The following is a 22,412-nucleotide window of genomic DNA, read 5'->3' as shown; positions in this document are numbered from 1 at the left end:
AGGCCATGGAGAGACTTGTACACAAGCAGAGCTGCTTTAAAGTCTATTCTCTGAGCCACAGGAGCCAGTGCAGAGACCTGAGAACAGGACTAATGTGATCATACTTCCTGGTTCTAGTCAGGACCCGAGCAGCAGCGTTCTGGATGTACTGCAGCTGTTTTACAGCTCGTTTGGAGAGGCCAGTGAGCAGGCCGTTACAGTAGTCTAATCTACTGGAGACAAACGCATGGATAAGTCTCTCTAAATCTGGTTTTGACACTATATTTTTGATTTTGGCAATGTTTTTTAGATGGTAAAAAGCTGCTGATGTTATTGATTTGACGTGGCTATTAAAGTTCAAGTCTGAGTCCATTATTACCCCCAGATTTCTAATTTGGTTTGTAGGTTTTAGAGCGTATGCCGCCGGTACACGTTTATATAAAAGAGGAACTTCATGAATGATCGGGACACGCACTGGAATCGCTTTAATTCAACTTGTTTTGACTTTGTTCGGCTGGATTGAGTGTTTTCGTGTCATCGCGATGTGCCCTGGCTCCGAGCCCCCCCGGCCCCCCTGCGCCCCCCCGGCCGGCGCCGTACCGCGTTTACACAAAGGAGGAACTCATGAAACTGCGGAGAACAGTCGTCTTACCCGGAGATCGTCACGTTATCCCGGCGGACATCCTAAGATTTTTATAAGAGATCTTCTACTGAGAGTGTTTTTCAAACTTCCTATAAGTTATTTGTTCTTTTCTTCTGTATCTACCTCTGTATCTACCTGCGTTGCATCAATGGAATTTCCCCATGTGGGACAATAAAGGATTATCTTATCTTATCTTATCTTAAAAGATGTGTATATTGCATTTTCGATGGACTGTCACCTATTGATGTTATTGACAGCGGGATTCTGTTTTAGAACTTCGCACCACTTCTGTCAATAAAAAAATAAATATTTACCACAGGTTTTATCCAACCAAACTAAGTAATATTTAGAAAATAAATACAAGCGCATGTTATATGCACTTTAAGGTAAACTGAAGTAAATGGGGTAATTAGCAGCCTTAAACTAATTGCACTAAAACTGAATATATGGGCACTTACTATGATTGCTTGTGTGTTAAAGTATACACAGTAGATGCACTGCTTTATTTTGGCCATAATGCAAATATAGTATGCATTTAAAGGAGGATGACTGCCCCCTTGTGGCCATGTAACAACAACATTATGCTCATATATAAACCTTCACTTTAACACAAGCAGTTTTAACCCCACCAAAGCATAAAACCAATATTCATTTTTGGGCTTGTCTCTACAATAAACTATAAAAATAAGTACATTCTTTTCAACTTTTCAAGTTGCTTTAGTAACTCAAAATGTTCATTAAACTTGTGTGCTTTTATTATCAATTTAAACTACAGTAAGCTTGTATCATTTTGTCTCTTGAAAGGTGCTTACAGTTAAAAGTCGTACCACATAAATAAAGTTTATTATGGCCATTACTAATTGTGATAGTGTGTTTCTGCTGGCCCAGGGCATATGCACAATACAGTAGCAGCCTCAGTTCCTTTTCATTTGAACTGCCATAATGAGCTGTATATTGGAATGGGGAAGCAGAACTAACAGTAGTCAGATGGCAGCGGCTTGGTTCACCGAAAGGTTTCACTTGGACATAATCCATAAATGTCATGAAGAAACCACTTTGTCCGACAAAAGAAATAAATGTAAAAAAAACTGTAATAGCTGCAAATGTAGTATAAGCATAGAGGAGTTTTGTCTTATTTTTGAGAAATATTTGTACACGTTTAGTAATCTTTATTGTTTATATATTGAAGAATTTGTGTTTAAGTATTTTTCACTTTTTGAATTATGTTCTTGGTGAACTAAATGTAACTGAATGTCATGTTAACTCCAAATATGAAATGCTATAAATTCTATTTTATTTGACATTGGTTACATTTGAAACCAGCACAGCAGTCTGTCCATTTGTAGAACCTGCTCTTTACAAAACATAAAGATAATGGTTTTACACATTAGTAACTGCAGAGGTAACAGAAACACATGCTATGTTTCATCCACAGGGCCATTAATAAACCTTTGTAAGCTATTATTACCATCACATTATCTGCATTTACTGCTGCAGCTGCAATGACCCATTTCTGCGAGCATCATTACATATTCTCATCAATAATTATAGCGTTTTGGAACTGAAGGGGGAGTCAATACAGTGATGCATGGTGTTACCAGCTAGTATTCGTATCTTTATGTGAATCATAATCATTTGTCATGCTTTTATTCTTATATATGTGAAAAATCAATCCAAGAAATCTATATTGATGCATTTCAGATGCATCACAACACAGAAATACACTTGAATGGAGGAACTATTTCTTAAACGTGGCGACTTTTCTGGTCTTCATAATGATGTTTGATTGCTTTGCCTGAAATATCCTATTTTGTATTTATCATTAGTGTTTTATAGCTAAAAAGTTGGCTACTTGGCCCTGAGCCGTTACCTACAAATGATCTTCATGAAGAAAATGTTAATAACATAATGCAGAATATTCCAGGCAGAACAGACCTCTCCATGGATACCAGAAACATTTATTGAATTTGGAGTCAGTTTAATCCCAATTTTTGTCCTCCTCTTGACTGGTCCTGATTTAGAACAAGTGAAACAATGGTCTAGACCTTAGTTAATTGTACTCAGAAGGCCAAATATCTTCTTGGTAAGTTTACTTGTTTGAGAACCAATGGCCAAGTTATAAATGATCAGGTTAAACATTTGTAGATCTTCTTTTTGGATATCTCTTATAATAATTTAGGAAAACTTTTACCTGCACCTTGTGGGTGTATGACATCCTCTCTCTAGTATCTGAAAACCATTATAGAATATAGAATACTAATAAACACAAGCATGGATGTGCGTGAGAGTAAAGACACAAAGACGGTCGTTTCAAATGCCATTTATGTCACTGACTTTTCATGAGTCTCGTACAAACACATACATTTCACCACCTAAAACCACAGAGCAAAACCACTATTGCAATAAACATCACTGAACAAATAGAAAAAGAGTCTTGAGCTCAAAGGGGGCGGGGCTTACACAATCACATGCTCATTCATTACCGTAATACACATTCAAATAGAGCATTCAATATTTACACATGGCAAACATTCGGTCTCATTCTCACACAGCTTATATATAACACAGCATTGAAGAAGAGTGGCTGTAGAAGGCATGTAAAGGGGGTGTTACAGTAAGTAGTATGAAAAAGGGAAAACAGCCAAACAAAGTGTACATAGAACACATTTTTACACAATTAAGCCAACTTTACTTAATATAAATATTCTTCATCCAAACGTCAGTGCAGTGCCTTCTGCTCAGGTGCTGGCACCAAACCCAGTCTACTACAGACCTGGTCCTAATTACTCTTAACACAATCTTTTACATCAGTTTCACGCTGATCTATGCTTTGGGTGCGTGTGTTAAATGTTTATGGGGTCTAGTACCTCAAAAGTCCAGCTGTGAAGTACTAGAGTGGTTTAACGTTACATAAGCCAATACAAAAAGAATGACAACTTTACAAATGTTATCTTTTTTTTGTTTTGCTCCTGAATTCCCTTTTTTAAAAGAAGTTCACAGATGGTGTAGCTCTACTGGATTCCCCTGAAGAGACACATTGCAAAGACCATGGCAAAAAGCTGCAAAAGAGAAAACAAAAAACAAATTGTTAATATAATATCACTGAAATAGTCTTCCCTCGATTGTAAATTCAAACATTTTTAACTTGCTTTATTTACTTATTATATTTTATCCAGTTGTAGAACATATTGTGTACTTTGACATGCTTATAACAGGTCTGAGCTACAGTAGCTCATCAGTGAAATTTAACAATAATTTTTTTTATTTTTTGCCCCTGAACAATTTTGACTTTGGTTAACTTCATTTTCAAACTATTTTGAACTAACTTAAAAACGAGATGCATGTGTACCCAAATATATTGTATAATAAAGAAATACTAATAAACATTCTCTTTGTGGTAATAATGTTATGCTTGGTGTGCTAGTTGCTGCACTGCAATTGACCACCAGATGGCGAACTTGCCATTTGTATTACAATTATATGCCCTTTCAATAACTGCAAACTTTACACAAAATAAATAACCTCTTTCACATAGGTATAAAATATGGCATATAAAATGATCCAGTGCTTGTTTACCTCAATGGTCAGCACCACAATAGCCAGCGCTCCAGCCACGTAGATGTACAGTTCAAAGTAGTCGACCACGGCAGAGTAACAGCCCTGTGGACACAAAGAGCAGCAGACACACTGTGAATGATTGGGCCATACACAACAATGAACGTGGTGAATAATAGACACAATTAAAGCAACACTGCGGCTTTAATCGAGTGAGGCGGTGAACAAAAGGATGATTGAAAGACCGGAGAAAAACGTCCTCACTGTCTTTTAATGAGGCTCTTTGTGTGAATAAACACAGCCCGGAGATCAGGCAGCCATTGTTCTACAGGTTTGAACAACAACAGGTGGAATGCACGGTTTATCCTCTTCTATCTGCTCTCACTGTCACTCGCCTCAGAGTTACAAGCAATGTTTTCACCACTTCATTTTACAACTTCTAATTTTAGACTTTTAACTGTAAGCCATGACAGCACTACTACTGTGAAATAAACATGATGGTGTAATGCTTAATGAATTTATAAAAAGGAGTGATTGACAGGCCATCAGACCAATCACATTTTTAAGATTAAGGAAAAAGGAAGTGCAAACATTTTTCCAATAAACGTTTTGAGAAAATAATACAACTAGGAGTTAAATATTTTATTGAAGTTGATAAATCCAAATGGACTTTATTCATACAGCATATTATAAACGGAGACGGTTTCCAAAGTGCTGCACAGACACACAAAAATAAAAACAAAAGGTATAATAAGGTCTAAGGGCACTATCACATCAATATCACATGATGTTTAAAAAAAAAATCTATTTCAGAAATTAAATTCAAAAATGTAAGCCAGGTACAACAGTGCAGTTTTATACATTTTTCTGAGAATCGACAAAAAGTATTATGTATCCTTTGTTTTTGTTGTTTGCTGCGTCTGTGCGCCGTCTTTTAATACTGCATGGACCAGGCAAGTGAGTGAAATAAAGCTCATGATGATGTTAAATGTGTTGTTTTTATGGTGATTGTGTCATTCTATGTTCAATCCCCCACTGTTGCTGCAATAGACTCCAGTAACAAAACCACCTCTACAAAAAAAAATATTCAGCTTTCCCATTTTGCATGTTTCAGCACTGCACATACTTTCACTGAATACCAACTATGGCACTAACCAGCCATGGAGACGGCTCAGTGGTCCCTGGGTGTCACCCCTCAACTGTCTCCAGCTAATTAAGTTGAAATGTGCTTTGAAACGCAGGCGGGACAGATCGAGCGCATGGGGAACGGGCGAGGAGCTGATAGGATGGTTGTCACGCAGTTACCTTATTATTGCGGAACATCATATTTCCCGATAAGCATTGCTCCTGGCTGATGGAGCTGAGATCTCCGGCCTGATTGGCGCGCTGGCAGCAGGCCTCTGGCACCACATGATCCGGGTTGATGAGCCGGAAAAGGCTGTCCTTAAAATCCTCTGGGCTGTTCACTCCGCAGCAGTCAAACTAGAGGACAATGAAGAGGCCATTAGAAGTGAGTGCTGCCTATTTGTGCAACTGTGGTCAGTAGAGTGTTCATGTGGCAAGAGTGAAGGAGCAGCGACCTAAATGTCTGGGTTTGTATCGTTCAAAGGCAACAGGCTGTGAAGTCAGGTCGAAAACGGGAAATGTTTAAGGTTTACATTTGTTTTGACGTGCAATTTGTACAATTTGCCACCCGTAATCATTAAACTATTTTACATACTGTATCTACGAAGATTTCAGGCTCTTTCAAATGACTAAAAATCGATTTATTTACCCTCACAATTTCCTTTCCATGCCATCAAGTAGTTTGACAGGGTAACACTAGAATCTGTAGACACTTTTTGAAGGTTTAATACATTATAGAAGTGGAATTCCCCCATTATCTGACAAATAAATGTTCCCTTATCTTATGTAAAATCTACAATTTGTTACCTGTAACATATAAAACAACATTTCCCAAAAACAGGATAAGTTCTGACTTGTTTCAATAAGATTTAGCTATGTAACAGTAGTTTTGAAAACTCCTTTTCCTTCTGATGAGAACTTAGTGCAACTATGTGTACATGTGGCAACCCGGCATGAACACCGACCTAAACTGTGTGTAAACAAAGCCGGTTGGGCTGCCACACAGACAGTTGGCAGAGGCCGTGTGTTGGTGGCCGTACCGTGTTCATGATGGCGTTCCATGTAGAAGTGAAGACGTCCGTGTTATTGACGCCCTGATAATGCCTCTTCAGCTCCTTGGTGAAGTACTCTCTGGTCAGCTAAAGGTCAAGCACAGGACAAAGTCGTTTTACTATGAGGGGGATTCTTTCCAGGCCATGCAGACGTACTCAGTAATCATTTAAGGAGTAGAATTCAGCTGGTTGTTTTTACATATTTGAAGCTGAAAATGTCCCACTGACAGATGAGGCATTGTTCACAGTACAATTTATGAATGTAAACAAGATGTAATGTTGTCCTGCAAACTCAAATAAACACAAAGGGACATCATTCACATTCACAAAAATGAGTATGCTCTAACTAACTCGACGTAAAAAAGTCAACAATTTAAAAGAAAAATGTCTGTGCCCCTCAGTACACTCAAAGATCTATGAACAGTACAAGCCTTTACTTGTAGCAGCAGCAGTTTTTAAAACGGGGATTCACATAAACAAACATTTGGCCTGAGGCCTGAGTGACCTTAATGTGGGTGGTTTTGCTCAACCGTTTCCATGTTGTGAGGTGCCACTGTCTGGTTCAAAGGTCAAATAACGACCATTTGAAAGAAAAGAGAAATATATATGAAACAACCAGATGTTGCATAATGAAATGTTAAAACTTACATGCTCCCGGAAAATGAAGGCCAAGATGGCAGCAGCCAGCTCTGCTAAGAAGATGAGGAGGATGAGCATGAAGAACTGCAATAAGAACACAGGAAACACACAGAAACAGTATAAACGGGGTTAGTGAGGTCACATGTAATCACTATAAATCTCAATGTGACTGAGCCCGCTTCAATTTAGGCTATATATACACGATGTAGGCTATATATACACGATGTAGGCTATATATACACAATGTAGGCTAGATGTAGGCTATATATACACAATGTAGGCTATATGCCGTATATGTACAATTTATTTTTTCTTTGTAGATTTCATTGGCGCAGCTTTTATTCAGAAGCGCTCTATGAACATGTATACTTTAACTAAAATGTTCCACACTTTAAAAGTATTTATTTTTTTGCATTTATTCAATTGTTATTGCTCAAAAACATGCATTATATACAGCTCTAGGATGTCATGTGACCTGGTGGCATCGCCTGCTTCACTTCCTGGACATGGATACATTTAATGACAAAGCAATTTCATCTCCATTTAGACAATCAGCTTTTTACCAGACAGTACAATTCTGTTCCTAAAAATGGTCTTATCTTTAAAGGAACACACTGTACAACTCCTAATAAGACTCAGAACACATTGCACATAATCTGCTCAGTGGACTCACAAAGAGGAGCAGACACTTGTTTTCTTTGATGGCTCCGCAGCAGCCGAGGAAGCCCAGGAGGAAGAGCATGCCTCCCATGCCCAGGACGATGTAGACCCCAGTGAACAGCAGTGGGTTTGCTGCTACGATTTCCCTGAAGCCTGTGGGGTCCACCAGCACCCACACCCCCACGCCCAGCAGGAACGATCCTCCCAGCTGACGGGGGAAAGATAGATAATGCTGGTTAGACAAAACAAGACAGGCTTTTGAAAATTTAATGAGGAATCAAAGGATCATGGAATCCCGAGTGGCAGGAAAAAAAAAAATCAACAAGATTTCTTATATTGAAAAATTATGAGTTTCTTTTCACTAATTAAACTGCGGGAAAATGTATATACAAAAGGTTAGTTAAAGTTTTACGTTGCGCTAGTCCAACTCCCTGGATGTAGCAGATGTTTGATGCTGCGGAACAGTTATACTTTTATATTTCATGACATAAACATACAATTGTGTAAAGTTAAGATCAGAATTACGCTGATGCCCGGATTGTTGAATGTGACAGACTTTTGTAGAAATCAGGCCATAACACAACACATAATGAACAGATGACTGAGGATTACACAGAGGTCTTAAAGGTGCACCATTTGTAACTTTTTGATGTCTGTAATATGTTATTGTTTAGACTGGACTGTCTAGACTCACGCAAAGAATGCATGTTTTTAATGTATGTAAACGGATTTGACTAAATAATATAAAAAAGATATGTTAGATGCTATATTGTGGAACATTGCAAGAATAGCAATAACATTTCTGTGGAGACAAGAGGCAGACCCCCCACCAGAAAAGTTACATAATGCACCTTTAAAGGAGACAGGCACAATAGACAGGCCGTAACCATGTTGTTAGCTTACTTGAAGCTGTATTTTGATTGATTCATGAATGTTTCAGTTATTCTGCATTTGACGCATTCAACTTTTTTCTCCCCCTCAAAAATGTTGCATTTTTTTTCTTTCTTTCTCTCTCTCTCTCTCTCTCTCTTTTTAAAAAACATCACAAATTGTAACCCGATACTTAATGTGAAATGCCACAATGAAGAAGGGGGCAGCAGCAGCAGAGAATCAGTTTGGCAGTTTTGAAAAGTTTAAACATTTCCATTATACATTTCTATTTCTATTCTACGTTGTAATAGATTAATATTGTGTTTTTTAAATGAACAAACTGTAAAGTAATGATCTATGTTTGACAATAAATACCAGAAATAATGTGCAATACGTCTTCTTCAAGCATGAGGTAATAATAAAGTAGTAGTAATAATAATAATATTCTGACGCTGCAACCTGAAACCATTGAAACCATAACACAGACACCAGGAAGACAAATGCAAAGTAGTACAATGGGAGAGGAAAACATATACAATTGGGTTCATCTACAGTCTTGGTGGGAATGGGAAGAGAAAGACCCTGTTTTCGCTAACCCCCAACCTGCCAGGGATATCCACAGCACGGCAGGCTTATTTCAGAGCTACCACGCCTCCCAGTAAAGCCCTATACATACAGGAGGTGCAGGGGCTCAAACTGACTCATGTGATTAAGAAAGGAGAGTGCTGAGGTGGGGGAACGAGATCCGAGCTGTCTTCCTGTCACGGGCAAAGACCTGGGTCTCCACAAATGAGCACCACCGAAGCGGAGCAGCAGCAGAGGTAGCCATTTTAGGAGCTCGTTGGGCTTGAAAAATACTGTTCGAGAGTGTGTGAAATAAGCAAAGACAACCGGGGTATTGGATGGGAGGAGAGGTCACGATATAATCATAAGAACTACAAAAACACTCAAATGTGATATCGTGACATCCCTAGTTGTTGGTGACAGGTGGGATATGTCACAACTAACAGATTTTTATTGTGAGGTTAGAGTCACGTCCATAGCTCTGCTGGAGACTCTAAATAGTTTGACTGCACTTAATAAAGCAGGAAAAGACAAACCCTTTCCTCTCACCCGCCTCCTTCACAGCCTGAGAATAACAGGATTACTGCTCATTGTCCGATCGGCGCAGATAAACCCAGGTGCCAGTCACAAAGCGTGTGGCCTCAGATGTGTGTCGGGCTCTCAAATCTAATCAAAGCTGAATTTGATACAATCAGAGCACAGATTGGCTCCATCTAATGAAATGCAAATGTGTTTCTATTAGAGAGAGGGGCAGGGGGCGGCCACCAGACCATCTTAAATTATTAGACCAGACATGTACAAAACACGGTCCCGGGACGTGCAGTGGGACGGGGGAGGGATGTCCTCAGCTCACCTGCATAAAAGGTTTTATTCTGTTATACATGTTTTGTTCATTTTGCCAAACCAAATTTGACTTTATAGCGTAGTCTTGAATATATCACTTGACAAAAGCGTTTATGTATAGTACAGAGTAATATCACCTTAAGTCTTCAATGCAAGTCAGTTTTTGCAATATATTTAATTAAAGGTGCACTGTGTAGCTTTTATGGTGGGGACTGGGAGATACTATTGTTTTTCCTGTAACATTTCACAGCAAGGCATGAAATGTATCTTTGTTGCATTTATTTAATTGCAATTTTGAATGTTCAAAATACCTTGAAAAACATTCTTTTGAGCAGGGTCACCTCACCTTCTCCACAGATATGACCTATACCATGATCTGGTGGCTTTGCCTGATTGTCACATTGGAAAAGCACGGTAAAGCAATAACATCTCCACGGTAACAAGCAGGAGGTGGAACTCCCATCAGAAAAGTCACTTAGTGCACCTTTCAACTAAATTACACATTTCTGTTCATTTTAACTGCAGCTCTACAAATAATACTGACTTTGTTCCTTTTCCTGTAAGATCTTTTGAGTTCTTCCTTTTCCTGTAAGATCTTTTGAGTTCTTGCTTTTCCTGTAAGATCTTTTGAGTTCTTCCTTTTCCTGTAAGATCTTTTGAGTTCTTGCTTTTCCTGTAAGATCTTTTGAGTTCTTGCTTTTCCTGTAAGATCTTTTGAGTTCTTCCTCTTCGTATTGAACTATACCATTTTAATTTATTTGATTTCAAAGTTAAAAGTGGCTACATGAATCTGAAATTTTAATATTTTTTTTTTGGAATACTTGCAAGAACATATAATTGGGCAGAGATAGGGGATACGTGAAAACTGAACCTTTCTGAGAAAATCAAAATACAACACCGTTATGATGTGGTTAAAACCTCACAAATGTCTCCTTTAAGTCTGAACTTTGGATACTTAAACATCAAACAGACAAGTTTCCCACAGAAATACTTACAAAGATGAGGAAATTGAAGACAAACATGAGGTACTTGATGCAGCTGAGGCAGTCCCCCTCCATGGTGGTCCCCCTCGTTGAAGCCTCTCCCTGCCCCTGGAGGAAAGACACCAACACAAACCATTTTGAATAGCGCCAAACACTCACCGTATCCGCCCCATTATTCTCCTGCCAACGGAACAACACAGGCTGTAAAAAAACACGCTCACTTATTTAATGAATTCTGCCACTCAAGCAAAAAAAAACACACAGACTCACAGCTCTGTCAGTTCATCTGGTCCAATTTCAACAGAAAATCCAAGCATTATTCCCCTCGGCGCTCTACCGCAGCTTCTCTGCAATCTCAAAGTAACTACACGTTTGTCCTACGCACTGTCGGCCGACCTGACACATCTTATGTCATTTTAAAATGCACTTCCACCGTCAGCCGGCTTGATTATCCTTTCACACTGGGCTGGACAGATGGGGTCGCCAGCTTGCTCTATTTCAGGGCGTTTTAAGGATATGACTCTGGGTCTCCTTGTGCATTAACAGCGCACGTATGGCCTTCCCCTTTAACGTAATGAGAAGCAGAGGCCCTTTGCTCCCATAAGCCAGCCTTCTCTTTGACATAAACACACTTTACCTGATGAGGGTCCATCCTGGTGCAGCAGAGACTAATGAATATGAAGAAAGCCGCTCCTGCATTAAGCCAAAACGGTGTCTTTCTCTGGATATAAATGGTCCTATATACAGTATGTCTATAACTGATCTGCCAAGAAGCTTTCAGTGTATTTAACCCATAAGCTTCAAATGAATGAGATCTCGCATAACAGCAGGCTGTCTAAGGAAGCGGTTTTCAAACTGAGGTACGTGTACGATTGGTGGTACAGCTGGGCCTTCTGGAGTTTGAGTATTAAGTAGTATTTTTCTTTTGTATCAATACTTTTGTCCTCTTTCGGGTTAATCCTTATTTAGAAATGCTTTATCCTTTATTTATACTTGTTTTAGGGCAATTTTAGACCTGGGTTAGCTCTAATTTAAGCTTGATATAGTCCGGGTTTAGATTTGGTGATACTCGGAAAGACAAATGTTATCTTAGGTAGTACTTAGGTAGGAGTGAAACATTTTAGAAGACATGCATCGAATGGGAACTCATTCTATGCAACAAAAATTGAATTATTGTTTTGTAGTTTGTAGATTTAAGTTGTAATCTGTTTGTGATATTGTACATTTAAAATCATGCTATTTAAAGCTACCATTGAACCGCTATACTTAAAAGCAAAAAAAAGTATTTGTTCAAAAGTGTTCTTAAAAAGTAATTGCTGCTTTTGCACTAATCATTTCTACTATTGCTGGTTCATAATAGACCATAACTGCTGGTCCCTGTACAAAGTAACACGAGGAGGAAAGGCAAACACGAAAACACTCCAATCAAGCAGATTAAAACCCAATTTCTCAAAGGATTTGCATTTACACAATAAAGCAGCAACACACTTTCAGGCCCGAATTGAAAAGTCTAAAAGCTTTCCTCTCAGTCTTTTGTGAACACTTTGGAGTATTTCTGTCAGCGGTAATCTCCAGATCTCGCGCTGGTTTTCTCTCAGACTGTGGTGTCAGGCCGATCCTCCAGTGATGTCTCTGAGAGTGAAGCCGGGGTTAGCATCGACTCAGCCTTTGAATCCTCCCTCTCTTTGAAGGACTTCTGCAGCCTGCCAATGCACCTCCTTCACCCCAACTTTCCCTTTATCGACAGGCGAAGCATCATTTTCAAGAGGGGCAACATCAAACTCAGAAAATCCACTCGTTCTCAAGCACTGCTGACTGGTGGGACTGCTTTTAAGAGGGAAAAAGCACTGATTGCATTGGTATTTCAAATGGCAGTAAAAAAAATAAAAAAAACTCTTGAGGTTGAGGTGATGTTCACTAACCAAAGAGTTGAGGGTTCAAACTAGGACTGAACTATTATGGGAAAACAACCAATCACGATATTCCTGATTTGTGTTTTAATAGTAAGATTCTGTTCCGAGTTCAAATTTTTAAGGTTCATTAGAGAGAAAATGTATGTAAGAACTCCTAAGCAATGCTAAAAATCTCTATGTTAATCCCTATGACAACAGTTCTAATTCCTCATCATTTTGAAACCCAGAAATAGGGATTAGCAGGTCATATACATTATAAGACAGGATGTTTTTATTGTTTACAGGAAATGATGCTACTTAAATAACTGCAGTTTTTGCTGTTTGCCAATTCAAGATTCTCTTCAAATTGTGATATAGATTCTATTGTGGTATATCTTGCAGCCAAGTTCAAACCCCACCTCAGGGTTGCATCTTGATGTTGTGTTCTTGGACAAGACGCTTCACCCAGTTTTGTCTCTAGTGTCTGCTTGTGAGACATTCACTTTGGTCATGCTGCGAAAACAACCGTCACAGTCGTGCTAAGCGTGATCATAATACACCTACTAGGCTACTATGTATTACTTTATTCTAGAGTAAAACTAGCAAATGAGGTTTAGAAAATAAACTAAAAGAGCTCCTTATTTCAAGGTTCATCTTCTTTCATTAGAATTTCCCAACTAAGAAACCAACAGCAATTCCTCATTTAGTTTCCATTATATTCCTAACTCCATTATGCTTTAAACATGGCTGAAAGTTTCCCCTCATTATTCCAATTGCCGTGATAGAACACTGAACAATATGAAGCAAGCCGCCTTTGTCTTGCTCCGAGCCAGTTAACACAAAATGAGAACATTTCTTCCCCTCGCTGTGCAGAGGACTTATTCCCCCATTCCACTCTGAGGGAAAATTGATTTGGCGCTACATTTAAACACCTCCTCTAAATCATAATGAGATGCCGTGGTATTGATCACAGCCTTAAGAGCGACCCAAGAGTCTTGTACAAACGAGGAGAGCTTTAATTAACCCTTCCCTTTTCAGAGGCGCGCTGAAAGGCCTAATGAAGGCGCAGCAGGTCTTAATTGAGATTTGCATGTATTAGAGACAGAGCAACAGCAGAGCCATTATCCCTGCTGCAGGGCCCTTTGTTAGGTTTTGGCAAGGAAGATTAGAAAGTGTAGGGTGCAAGCACACACGCTGAAAAATAATCTTGGACTGAAACAACAACTTGTTTGTTTGACTAATAGGTGAGAATGAAAGAACTTTGGGATTTTGCATTCAGGGTCAAAATAATAAATATGTGTCAAATATAGCATGCCATTCTAGGGGTGGGCAATATGGCAAAAATGTGTATCATGATTGCTTTTTGGAGATCACAATTTAGATTTTATCAAAGGCATATTGTCTTCAAGAGTGAGAGAATAAGAGAATAAAGTGATTGGTCAAATCCTCCTGTCACTCATCTAGACCCTAACAGAGGCTGACCAATGAAAAAAGTGGGAGGAAAAAAAGTCAGTTTGAGCCGCATTAAAAACAGAAATAATGAATTGTGATATGAAAAAAGCAGATTGCCAAAGGGATGAGCTCTCGAATTGAGTTTTATCACCATATTGTCCAAGCCTATATGCCATTTACTACTCTTTTCATTTATTAAGGCTTGGGACCAACATAAAGAACAATAAAACAATAGGAATGTTGCGATTACTAACATTATTTATAAAAACTGCGCTCTCCCTCTCTGGCTTTGTTTTTGTAAAATCATTGTCCTTCTACCATGCAAGTCATATTGATGACTAAACACATTCATACAGGCACAATTACATACTATGTTTTTTAGAAATAGCTATATCCAATCTCTGTATAGCTTTAAGCAGTTTTTTGCAATTTGAGATTCCAATTTAGCAGCTCAGTCCACAATGTTCAGAAGTGTCCCCGTTTCTCCCTTTTTACTTTAATGTTTCAGGTCGACAGAAATGTATGATCTTCAGACATTTTTTGTAAACTCCGTGCATCCGACACTCCAAAAAATTAAGTGGGCAGTACATTTATGGTAAAGGCTCCAGCATAAGAAGTCTATGGTCCACAGCAGTGTCGAATAAATCAACCTGCCACCGAGACCCCAGAGAAAGTGCAGCGTAAACAAACTGGTCGTTCCCATGACTCCCGAGAGAGCATAGGTCCTCATCCATCACAGGCCGACCGTATACGCTTCGACGCTTAAGTAGCACTGAAGATTCTGCAGGCAACATTATTTGTACACAAAGAGGCTAAGTTCACACCCCAGGAGTCGTACCTGCATCAACAAATTACAGCAGGATTAAAAAAGGAAGGTTCAATGTTAAAGTTGCAATACAGTTAAAGCGCAACCGGGGGGCGAGCCATAGGTAACTGGAGTTTGTAACCAGGAACAAAAAGAAGAGTTCCTTTTATGGCGTATAACAGTACAGCAAGTACTTAAATTTTTTGTATATCTAGAAGCGAAATGTTAGGGTTAGGGTTAACAGACGGAAACAGGCAGACAATAGACTGTTGCGTCATCCAGAAAAAAAATACAAAATCCATGGGTAAAATATGTTCTTACTCTCTGGAAAGCACTTCAAACTTAAAGATGTAGTAAACAAAGCCACACCAACCCTCTGATCAAATGAAAACATACAATTCAGAACTAGGGGAATAGTCTCAAAACGTTATGAATGCATTATTAATCTTGACAACAATTTTAGTAGATGTATTAAAAATGTATGGGAAAAAGAAGGAAATTGTGTATTGTTGTTTTTTTTTTACTGATGAAGAATGGGAATATTGTATAAGCACGTCCCAGTGGAGAAACACACAATCTTCTGTTTGGAAAGAATTCTGTTGGAAAAATGTATCACAATATTTTATTAACATGCCAAAGTGCAAATTATTCACTATCATATGTATAAATATTGAACTGAGATCTATGAGGCGCTGTATTCAACACCATGTCTTCCATTCGCCTTTAAATGGGCCACAGGGACCATAGAACTGGATATAACTTTGGATATTTAAGGATAAAACTAAACAAAAACAACTACTATTGTGTCTTAAAATACAAAACCACTATAATAAAAATGCAGAAAATATAGAACTACATATCTGCTATTTTGGGGTTGATGCTAAATGAGATGCATAATTACCCAAAGTAAACTTATCTGTCAGCCAAATGCAAGCTGCTGACAATATTTGCTTGGCTGTTGCCATTTGCACATTACACTAGCGATATTGAGATGATATACTGTGGTGGCTGACTCCGCGCCTATTTTTGCCCAGTGCTCACGAGTGGGAATTTCACTGCACGCATGTTCTCAATGTGACAGTGAAAATGGCAGTATTTTCACAGAGATATCCAGTAAATGTCAACTTGTCTGCCACGTCTTCCAATACTGACAACACAAGGAGGCTCTTGACAGCACGATCCCATTGTTTACTCCTGGCAAACAGCAGAGTCTGGGCAGTGTGGTGGAGTTTGATAGGGGTTTAATGAGAAGTTTGCACCGCCTAAAAGAAGCCCGAGCTCTGTAATGAGGGCAAACGCATGTGACCTACATTCTTCTCCTCTCAATGTGGAATTGTAAAACATGGCTACGGGCTGTCTCCATGTTTTAGATCGAAGAGTTAGAAAGACAAAATGTATATTTTATAGCATTAAAATGAGGTGTATTGAATGAAAAGATACATTGATCTATATATACACAGGCTGGCTCCTGAAGGTTGAGGTTCTCCTTGAAGATGACACTTTGGGCATGATTAATGAAGTGAGTGCATATTCCCCGCTCAGTCGCCATCGGCACTACAAGGGCACAGTGTCTCCTCCTACATCCCCCAAACTACCCGCCATACTCGGAGAACGTGAGCCCCAATAGAAAATATTCATTAAACTGTAGCCATGATAAGGGTCGCAGCTTGACCTGCTTGATGTCATTGACCCTGCAAATGATCACCTGTAATTGAACCCTGAAGGAGCAGACAGCGGCCTGGCGCTCTCTGCAGCTGGGGCAGGTGAGCATTTCCATTTAGTGAGCTACACTCTAAAGTCCCTCTGGAACAGCTAATGCCCCCTCACAATGACACCGAGGGACCACACACATGCCACACCACCCTTCATCTCAATTAAGCCCCTATTTTCCTATTGCTCGATTTCCTCCATCAGCTGCTGAAGTAAACAGCCCAAAATCCCGAGCGGAGGCGGCTCCTCTGTCGGAGCGGGCCTCTCTGGAGGCACACATGTCCCTTAATGAACCTCCAATTAGAGAGAATGAGCCTTGGGCTGTGCTGCCACATGGAGCAGCTTTGAAGTGTGCTGAATGCTAAGCAGCTATACCCCTGTATGCTCCTGTAGAGGGCATACAGCACTCATGCAACATGAACAACTGAGAGGCAAAGGTGCATACAAGTGTTCAGAGGCAGCTGAAAGGTATCAGACTCAGTGTGTGGGTGTAGCTCACACGGAGAGCAACACTCAGCCGTGGGCTGCTATAGAGGAGGTCCAAGTGCTGGTGAGATCCAGGAGGACACAGAAAATATTATTCCCCCACCTCAGTTTTATAATACAAAACATAGAACATAGAAACACAGAAAATATAAGCAGAGCAGGGGAGAAAAAATAAAAATAAGTCAGAGAGAAATTTCAGCCACAGTGTTAGTCCAGTCCTTGATTGTTGGTACAGTTTGTCTCATTCAATGGACACAGAAAATATTCCACCCACATTCTACTGCTGCAGATCTAACCACAGGCTACATCAGCCCAGTACTTTCGCACTTTTGGGAGTATGTATCAGTTTCATATGGCCATTGCAATTACCTAAAAGTGCCCAATCTCTGCGGAGTTCACACTTGACCATGTCTCATCGGGTCCATTGTTGGTGTACTATGTGCCGTGACTCTAAAGCAGCTCTTATCTGCTCCTGCGACGGTTCTCATCTCTGGCCCGCTCATTTTAAATGAGATTGTGTGCTCCCTGAGGCATTACTGGTAGTCCTCTGACCAGCAGCTGACACACTCCTAACAACAGGCTGATTAACAGGAGCCGACGCACAGTGAACAAATGCAGTGAGACTCACACTGCCCATGTGTTGTCAACATCACCACAGGCCACATTCCTGACGTCCCGCCCGGGCTACAGTCCAGCTGTTAGTCCAGGCCAACAGTTGCTCATACTCCTACAGTGAAATCGATTCTCCGGCTCCTTAGATAAGAACAGTGGGGGAGGAGCACTGATAGCTACTTGTTTAACGCCACGGCTGATGTGATTGAGATGGTTGGGTTCTTCCTCAAAGCACAGGTTCTCACTTAATAGTATCGGCACCTTTATCTGAGCGACTAGAGATACTGGATCGATACCAGGCCCAGGCACTCACTCAGGGACACATCGATCCCCCGGAAGTATAGATATGGAGAGCGCTGGATGGTCACAGGTTATGTTGCTGTGAGGGCTACAGCAGGAACACACAATGGACACATGAACACGTGTCCAGGCGCCTGTTTGGACTGAGACTGGACTTTCCCACGGGGAGAGTCCAGAGATGACAACACTGCTCTTGGGGCTTTCCTTCAAAATGACAAATAATTCAGTTTCAAAGTTGGATGCTAATGATGTCAATGTATTGTATTGGAAATGTGTGTTTTTGCAGCATACTGAGAACATAGATTTACCCTCAGTCGTTTTGAACAAGGACAATAATGTTTAAAAAGTTCAAAAAAAAAGGCTACAGATACTTTTTTTCCTAATATAGTTTTACGCTGCCTACTGCAATGGACTGAGGCGGAAGACCCCCAGTGTGTAAACATACAAGGGGCAAAGATCAACTCAACTTCAACACAACAAGTACTTCTTGTTTTTTTTGTTACAATGGAACAAACCTCATTTTAGCTTTGGCTCCGTGAAGCATATTGGCAGATTTGCTAAAACTGTATATTAAGTTATTTTTACCACATCTTAGTGTTGATTAAATATAGACAGTAGTCGTCAAGGCAACCCGGATGTGTTGTGAGAAGGTCTTTGTCTGCGGAGCGGCGTTTGGCATCTCCACTTAGCACTAGTTCCTGTGTGGAAACAAAAGAGCTCTTTGGAGGACAGCTTGGCCAGCCATTTGTCTAATGAGAGATCAGTCCCAGGCTTTAGCAGAGGGCCATATGTTAATTTGAATACAGCGAGCCCCTCGGTGTTGACTGCCCTCAAGCTGTGTTATCCCTTTTTGAGAAGTGTGTAGTGGTTGTGTGCACATCTAAGGCGCAGTTAAAGTTCAGCTGATGAAAAGAACATTGAACGGAACGGAGTAACCTAGTTTATCTAACAAGCTGAGGATTGCGGGCAATGCAAAGATCAAAACAAAGCCTTGAGGAAAATACTGAATTTGTATGTTGGTGTTACTGTGGCAGATAAAAGGGAGATCCGATTCTATTTCTTTGTGAATAACATGTTAAATGAAAATAACCCGATGTGTTCAATATTCAGTATTACATAAGGTCTGTCTTTGAGTCGCATGTCTTTGTCTACATGGATCCCAGTCGTGAACAACAAAAGAAAGAAAGGGAAATATAACATCTACTATAATTCATCCAATGGATTTTTTCATTTTAATGAGTAAAGCTAGTTTTCTAAAGATAAATATATATATAGTTCAATTGAAAGAATAGAACTCTGTTTTGAATATCTATTAAAAAGCATTTCTTATATTTGTCACCATCGTTTACATCAGTGGAAACAATGTTTAGTGGATTTTAATTTGATTGCAGTAAAATACATTTGGCTTTTGAAAACCTTACTATATATAGTTAACAGCAAACCTCCAATTAATTTTTTTTTTAAATGGCACTTAAATGAACTCATCACCTTTACTCAAGGTTTCAAGCTATGGCAACGGTTCTCGGTTGCCGTTGCAATTAAGCAATAAATTTGGGGGGAAATCTTCATAAAAACTTAAAATCTGGGAGGAATTGTTTACTTGAATGAATAGTGAATAGTAATCATGTTAAAGGAGGAGAGATAAGTACTGGGTATGTAACGCATTCATGGGTTTCAGCTTCTTGTTTATAGGTTCAACGATGAGTGGTTGAACTTATATAAGTCAAGTTAAAAATATTTTGAAGTTGTAGGCCTACTACCATACCCCATAGATTTGAACTAGTACTTTTGCCATCTGGGTAAAGCCTTCATTATACTTTTAGTTTGAACTTGTACTGGTTCAGTGGCTGTAGCTGTGCACTGGGGGGCGACCAGCATCAATATTTCATGTTCTAGACCAGACACTGGGCCTATTAATAATATACAGTCTGCCAGTCCAATGTTAGGCTCTAATATTAGGCACCCCAAATAACACAACCCATAACCTAAATGCAAGGATGCGTGTGGAGACTGGAGGCACATGAAGTCATTATGGAAAGCTGAGGAACTTTTCTCAACAAATGTGCAACTTTAACATATTTGTGTTAGTTCTAGATCTGAAGATAAAAGCACAAGCAAGAGGATCTGACTCGATAGATTGTTAGAAAAAGATTAAAGTGCTGTATCTAATTAATGCTTAGTTTGGTGGGTTAGTCCCTGTGATGAATAATTATGATTGTTTTACATCTGTTAAGTTGCAGTTTCTGAGATGAAAAAAAAGGAAAAAAGTTGAAGTTGAAAACTACAGGAAGTAGAGCAGTGTTCTAAATCAGAATACATCTACCCGTGTCATCAATAAGCACCATTCCTTTGAGAGTGCAGGGACAATTTCTACACAATTATCTGTCAGAAACAATCATTTACCAAAATAAAAGTGTTTAGAAGTTTAGAATTAGTCAAATCATGACTAATGTGTAATTGTGGCCTTTGTTTACAATACAGTTGCTAGGTAACAGTTGTAGAATTACTTCTATCTATGTCACATCTGCTGTCAGTGACCAACAAGGAAATACAATTATAACTGGGGTGAAACATATCTTTTTTTGTGTGTAAAATATGAAAATATAATCATGTTCATAAAATGTTAGTGAAATGTGTAGTCTATCCTGTCATATGCAATTTAAATTAAATAACTGAACTTTTTCCAGTGTGGCAGAATCCATCCATCACCTGACGCACACATGTTTGTCTGGCTTCTTTTATGTCTGTGCTATGACTGATTACTTTTGATAGTGTCTGGTTCTAAAAGTCCCCTTTAACCTCTCCATCCATAGTGTCTGCGGCTACAGAGTTGTGACTAGAATACTAATGTTATGAATGCCGATGCAAATGAGAGAGTAACAAAGGTCTGGAGCCGCCCCACTGCGCTGTTAGGGACAAAAGCACTTGTCTGCTGCTCCCTACTTGCTCCAGTCCGGCTCTCCAAAATGCTCTGCCTCCTGTCGACAGTAACAATGTTGTCAGCATCTTACTGAAAGGAGTCTGTCAACAAGCACTTTCCCCTGTTTTGCAGCTGAATTAACAGGAAGCCACTGGAGGGGAATCAATGCAGTGGAAATATTTAAGTTTTTTTTTTTTTTTTCCCGAGGTCAAACGCAGGAGTGAGGGAAAGTTTCAACAGCAAATCAAACAATACAGTGAATTTGAAAGACTTTACTTTGGCTGCTCAAGGCTGACTTGGTAGATTGGATTTTGCCAAGAGGAACTACGACTACCACTACGACTACCACTACTACTACCACTACTACTACCACTACTACTACCACTACTACTACCACTACTATTACCACTACTACTACCACTACTACTACCACTACTACTACCACTACTACTACCACTACTACCACTACTACTACCACTACTATTACCACTACTACCACTACTATTACCACTACGACTACCACTACGACTACAACTACGACTACCACTACTACATAGATAGATAGATAAAAGACATTACTCCATACTATTGCATTGGAAGATACAACTACTAAGAATTACAAAAACCCAACTGAAACTTGTACTCAAACATTACAACTTATATTTCTACAACCAATAAAGTTCTTATTAATGCCAATTAGTTTTGTAAAGTTTACAAATTCTATCCAATATTAAACAAAATTTTGCCATCCTTCTGCATTTGCGATTAGAAGGATTCAGTTCAAAGTTCACATTGGAAACACATCTGGGGTCCATGACATTTGACACGATATGGAAAAATGAACTGTAAACGTTCCGATAAATTGACCGCGCAATCCCTCATTCCAGGAGTGGTCAATGGTAGACAAAAGTTTAGACAGCTGGACAATGTTTTTGATAAATAAAGAACATGTCTGTAAAGGTGTAAACTACAGAGTTCGGTTTTATACGAGACAGGGTCATACTTGAGTTACTTTTCACTGCTGATCAGATGCAACGCTATTATTAAAACCGTATGTTTTTCTTACCATGGGTGTCTGTGAGGGCCACGTCTTTGTTCAGGTGAAGAGGACGACTCTGGTAGACTGGTGCGACTCTCCTCTGCTCATGAGCTGCACACACACACACACAAAAGGGAAACACCGGGTCAGGGCCGTGTTAATGGGATGAATAAACAGCGAGAAGAAAGAAAAGTGGTACATTTGTCACTGCCGGCTCTAATTCATTTAGGCCAGATGCAGCTGCAGCTTGGGACAAAATCAGATTCTAGGGCGCTTAAAATGA

At 39.5% G+C, this 22,412-nt stretch overlaps 1 protein-coding gene across 1 annotated transcript in view; it reads right to left on the bottom strand.

The window, feature by feature from the left end:
- Nucleotides 1-2,926: 2,926 nt before the first annotated feature.
- The window catches only part of tspan18b (tetraspanin 18b), a 57,190-nt gene continuing 37,704 nt past the window's right edge, over nucleotides 2,927-22,412 (bottom strand). Inside the window, exons 2-9 of the mRNA XM_072434912.1 lie at nucleotides 22,157-22,240; nucleotides 10,926-11,021; nucleotides 7,667-7,861; nucleotides 7,003-7,077; nucleotides 6,343-6,441; nucleotides 5,483-5,659; nucleotides 4,199-4,282; nucleotides 2,927-3,681 (exon numbers count right to left, since the gene is read on the bottom strand). Of these exons, the coding sequence (XP_072291013.1) occupies nucleotides 3,634-3,681; nucleotides 4,199-4,282; nucleotides 5,483-5,659; nucleotides 6,343-6,441; nucleotides 7,003-7,077; nucleotides 7,667-7,861; nucleotides 10,926-11,021; nucleotides 22,157-22,159 (777 nt within the window). The 5' untranslated portion in view covers nucleotides 22,160-22,240 and the 3' untranslated portion in view covers nucleotides 2,927-3,633. The remainder of the gene's footprint in view (nucleotides 3,682-4,198; nucleotides 4,283-5,482; nucleotides 5,660-6,342; nucleotides 6,442-7,002; nucleotides 7,078-7,666; nucleotides 7,862-10,925; nucleotides 11,022-22,156; nucleotides 22,241-22,412) is intronic.

Source organism: Eucyclogobius newberryi, unplaced genomic scaffold (genome assembly GCF_026437365.1).
Source record: "Eucyclogobius newberryi isolate DKJ021-1_F unplaced genomic scaffold, fEucNew1.0.hap1 SCAF_7, whole genome shotgun sequence".
Classification (NCBI taxonomy): domain Eukaryota; kingdom Metazoa; phylum Chordata; class Actinopteri; order Gobiiformes; family Gobiidae; genus Eucyclogobius; species Eucyclogobius newberryi.
Note: the sequence above shows the minus strand (reverse complement) of the source record. Positions and strands in the feature narration are given on the sequence as shown.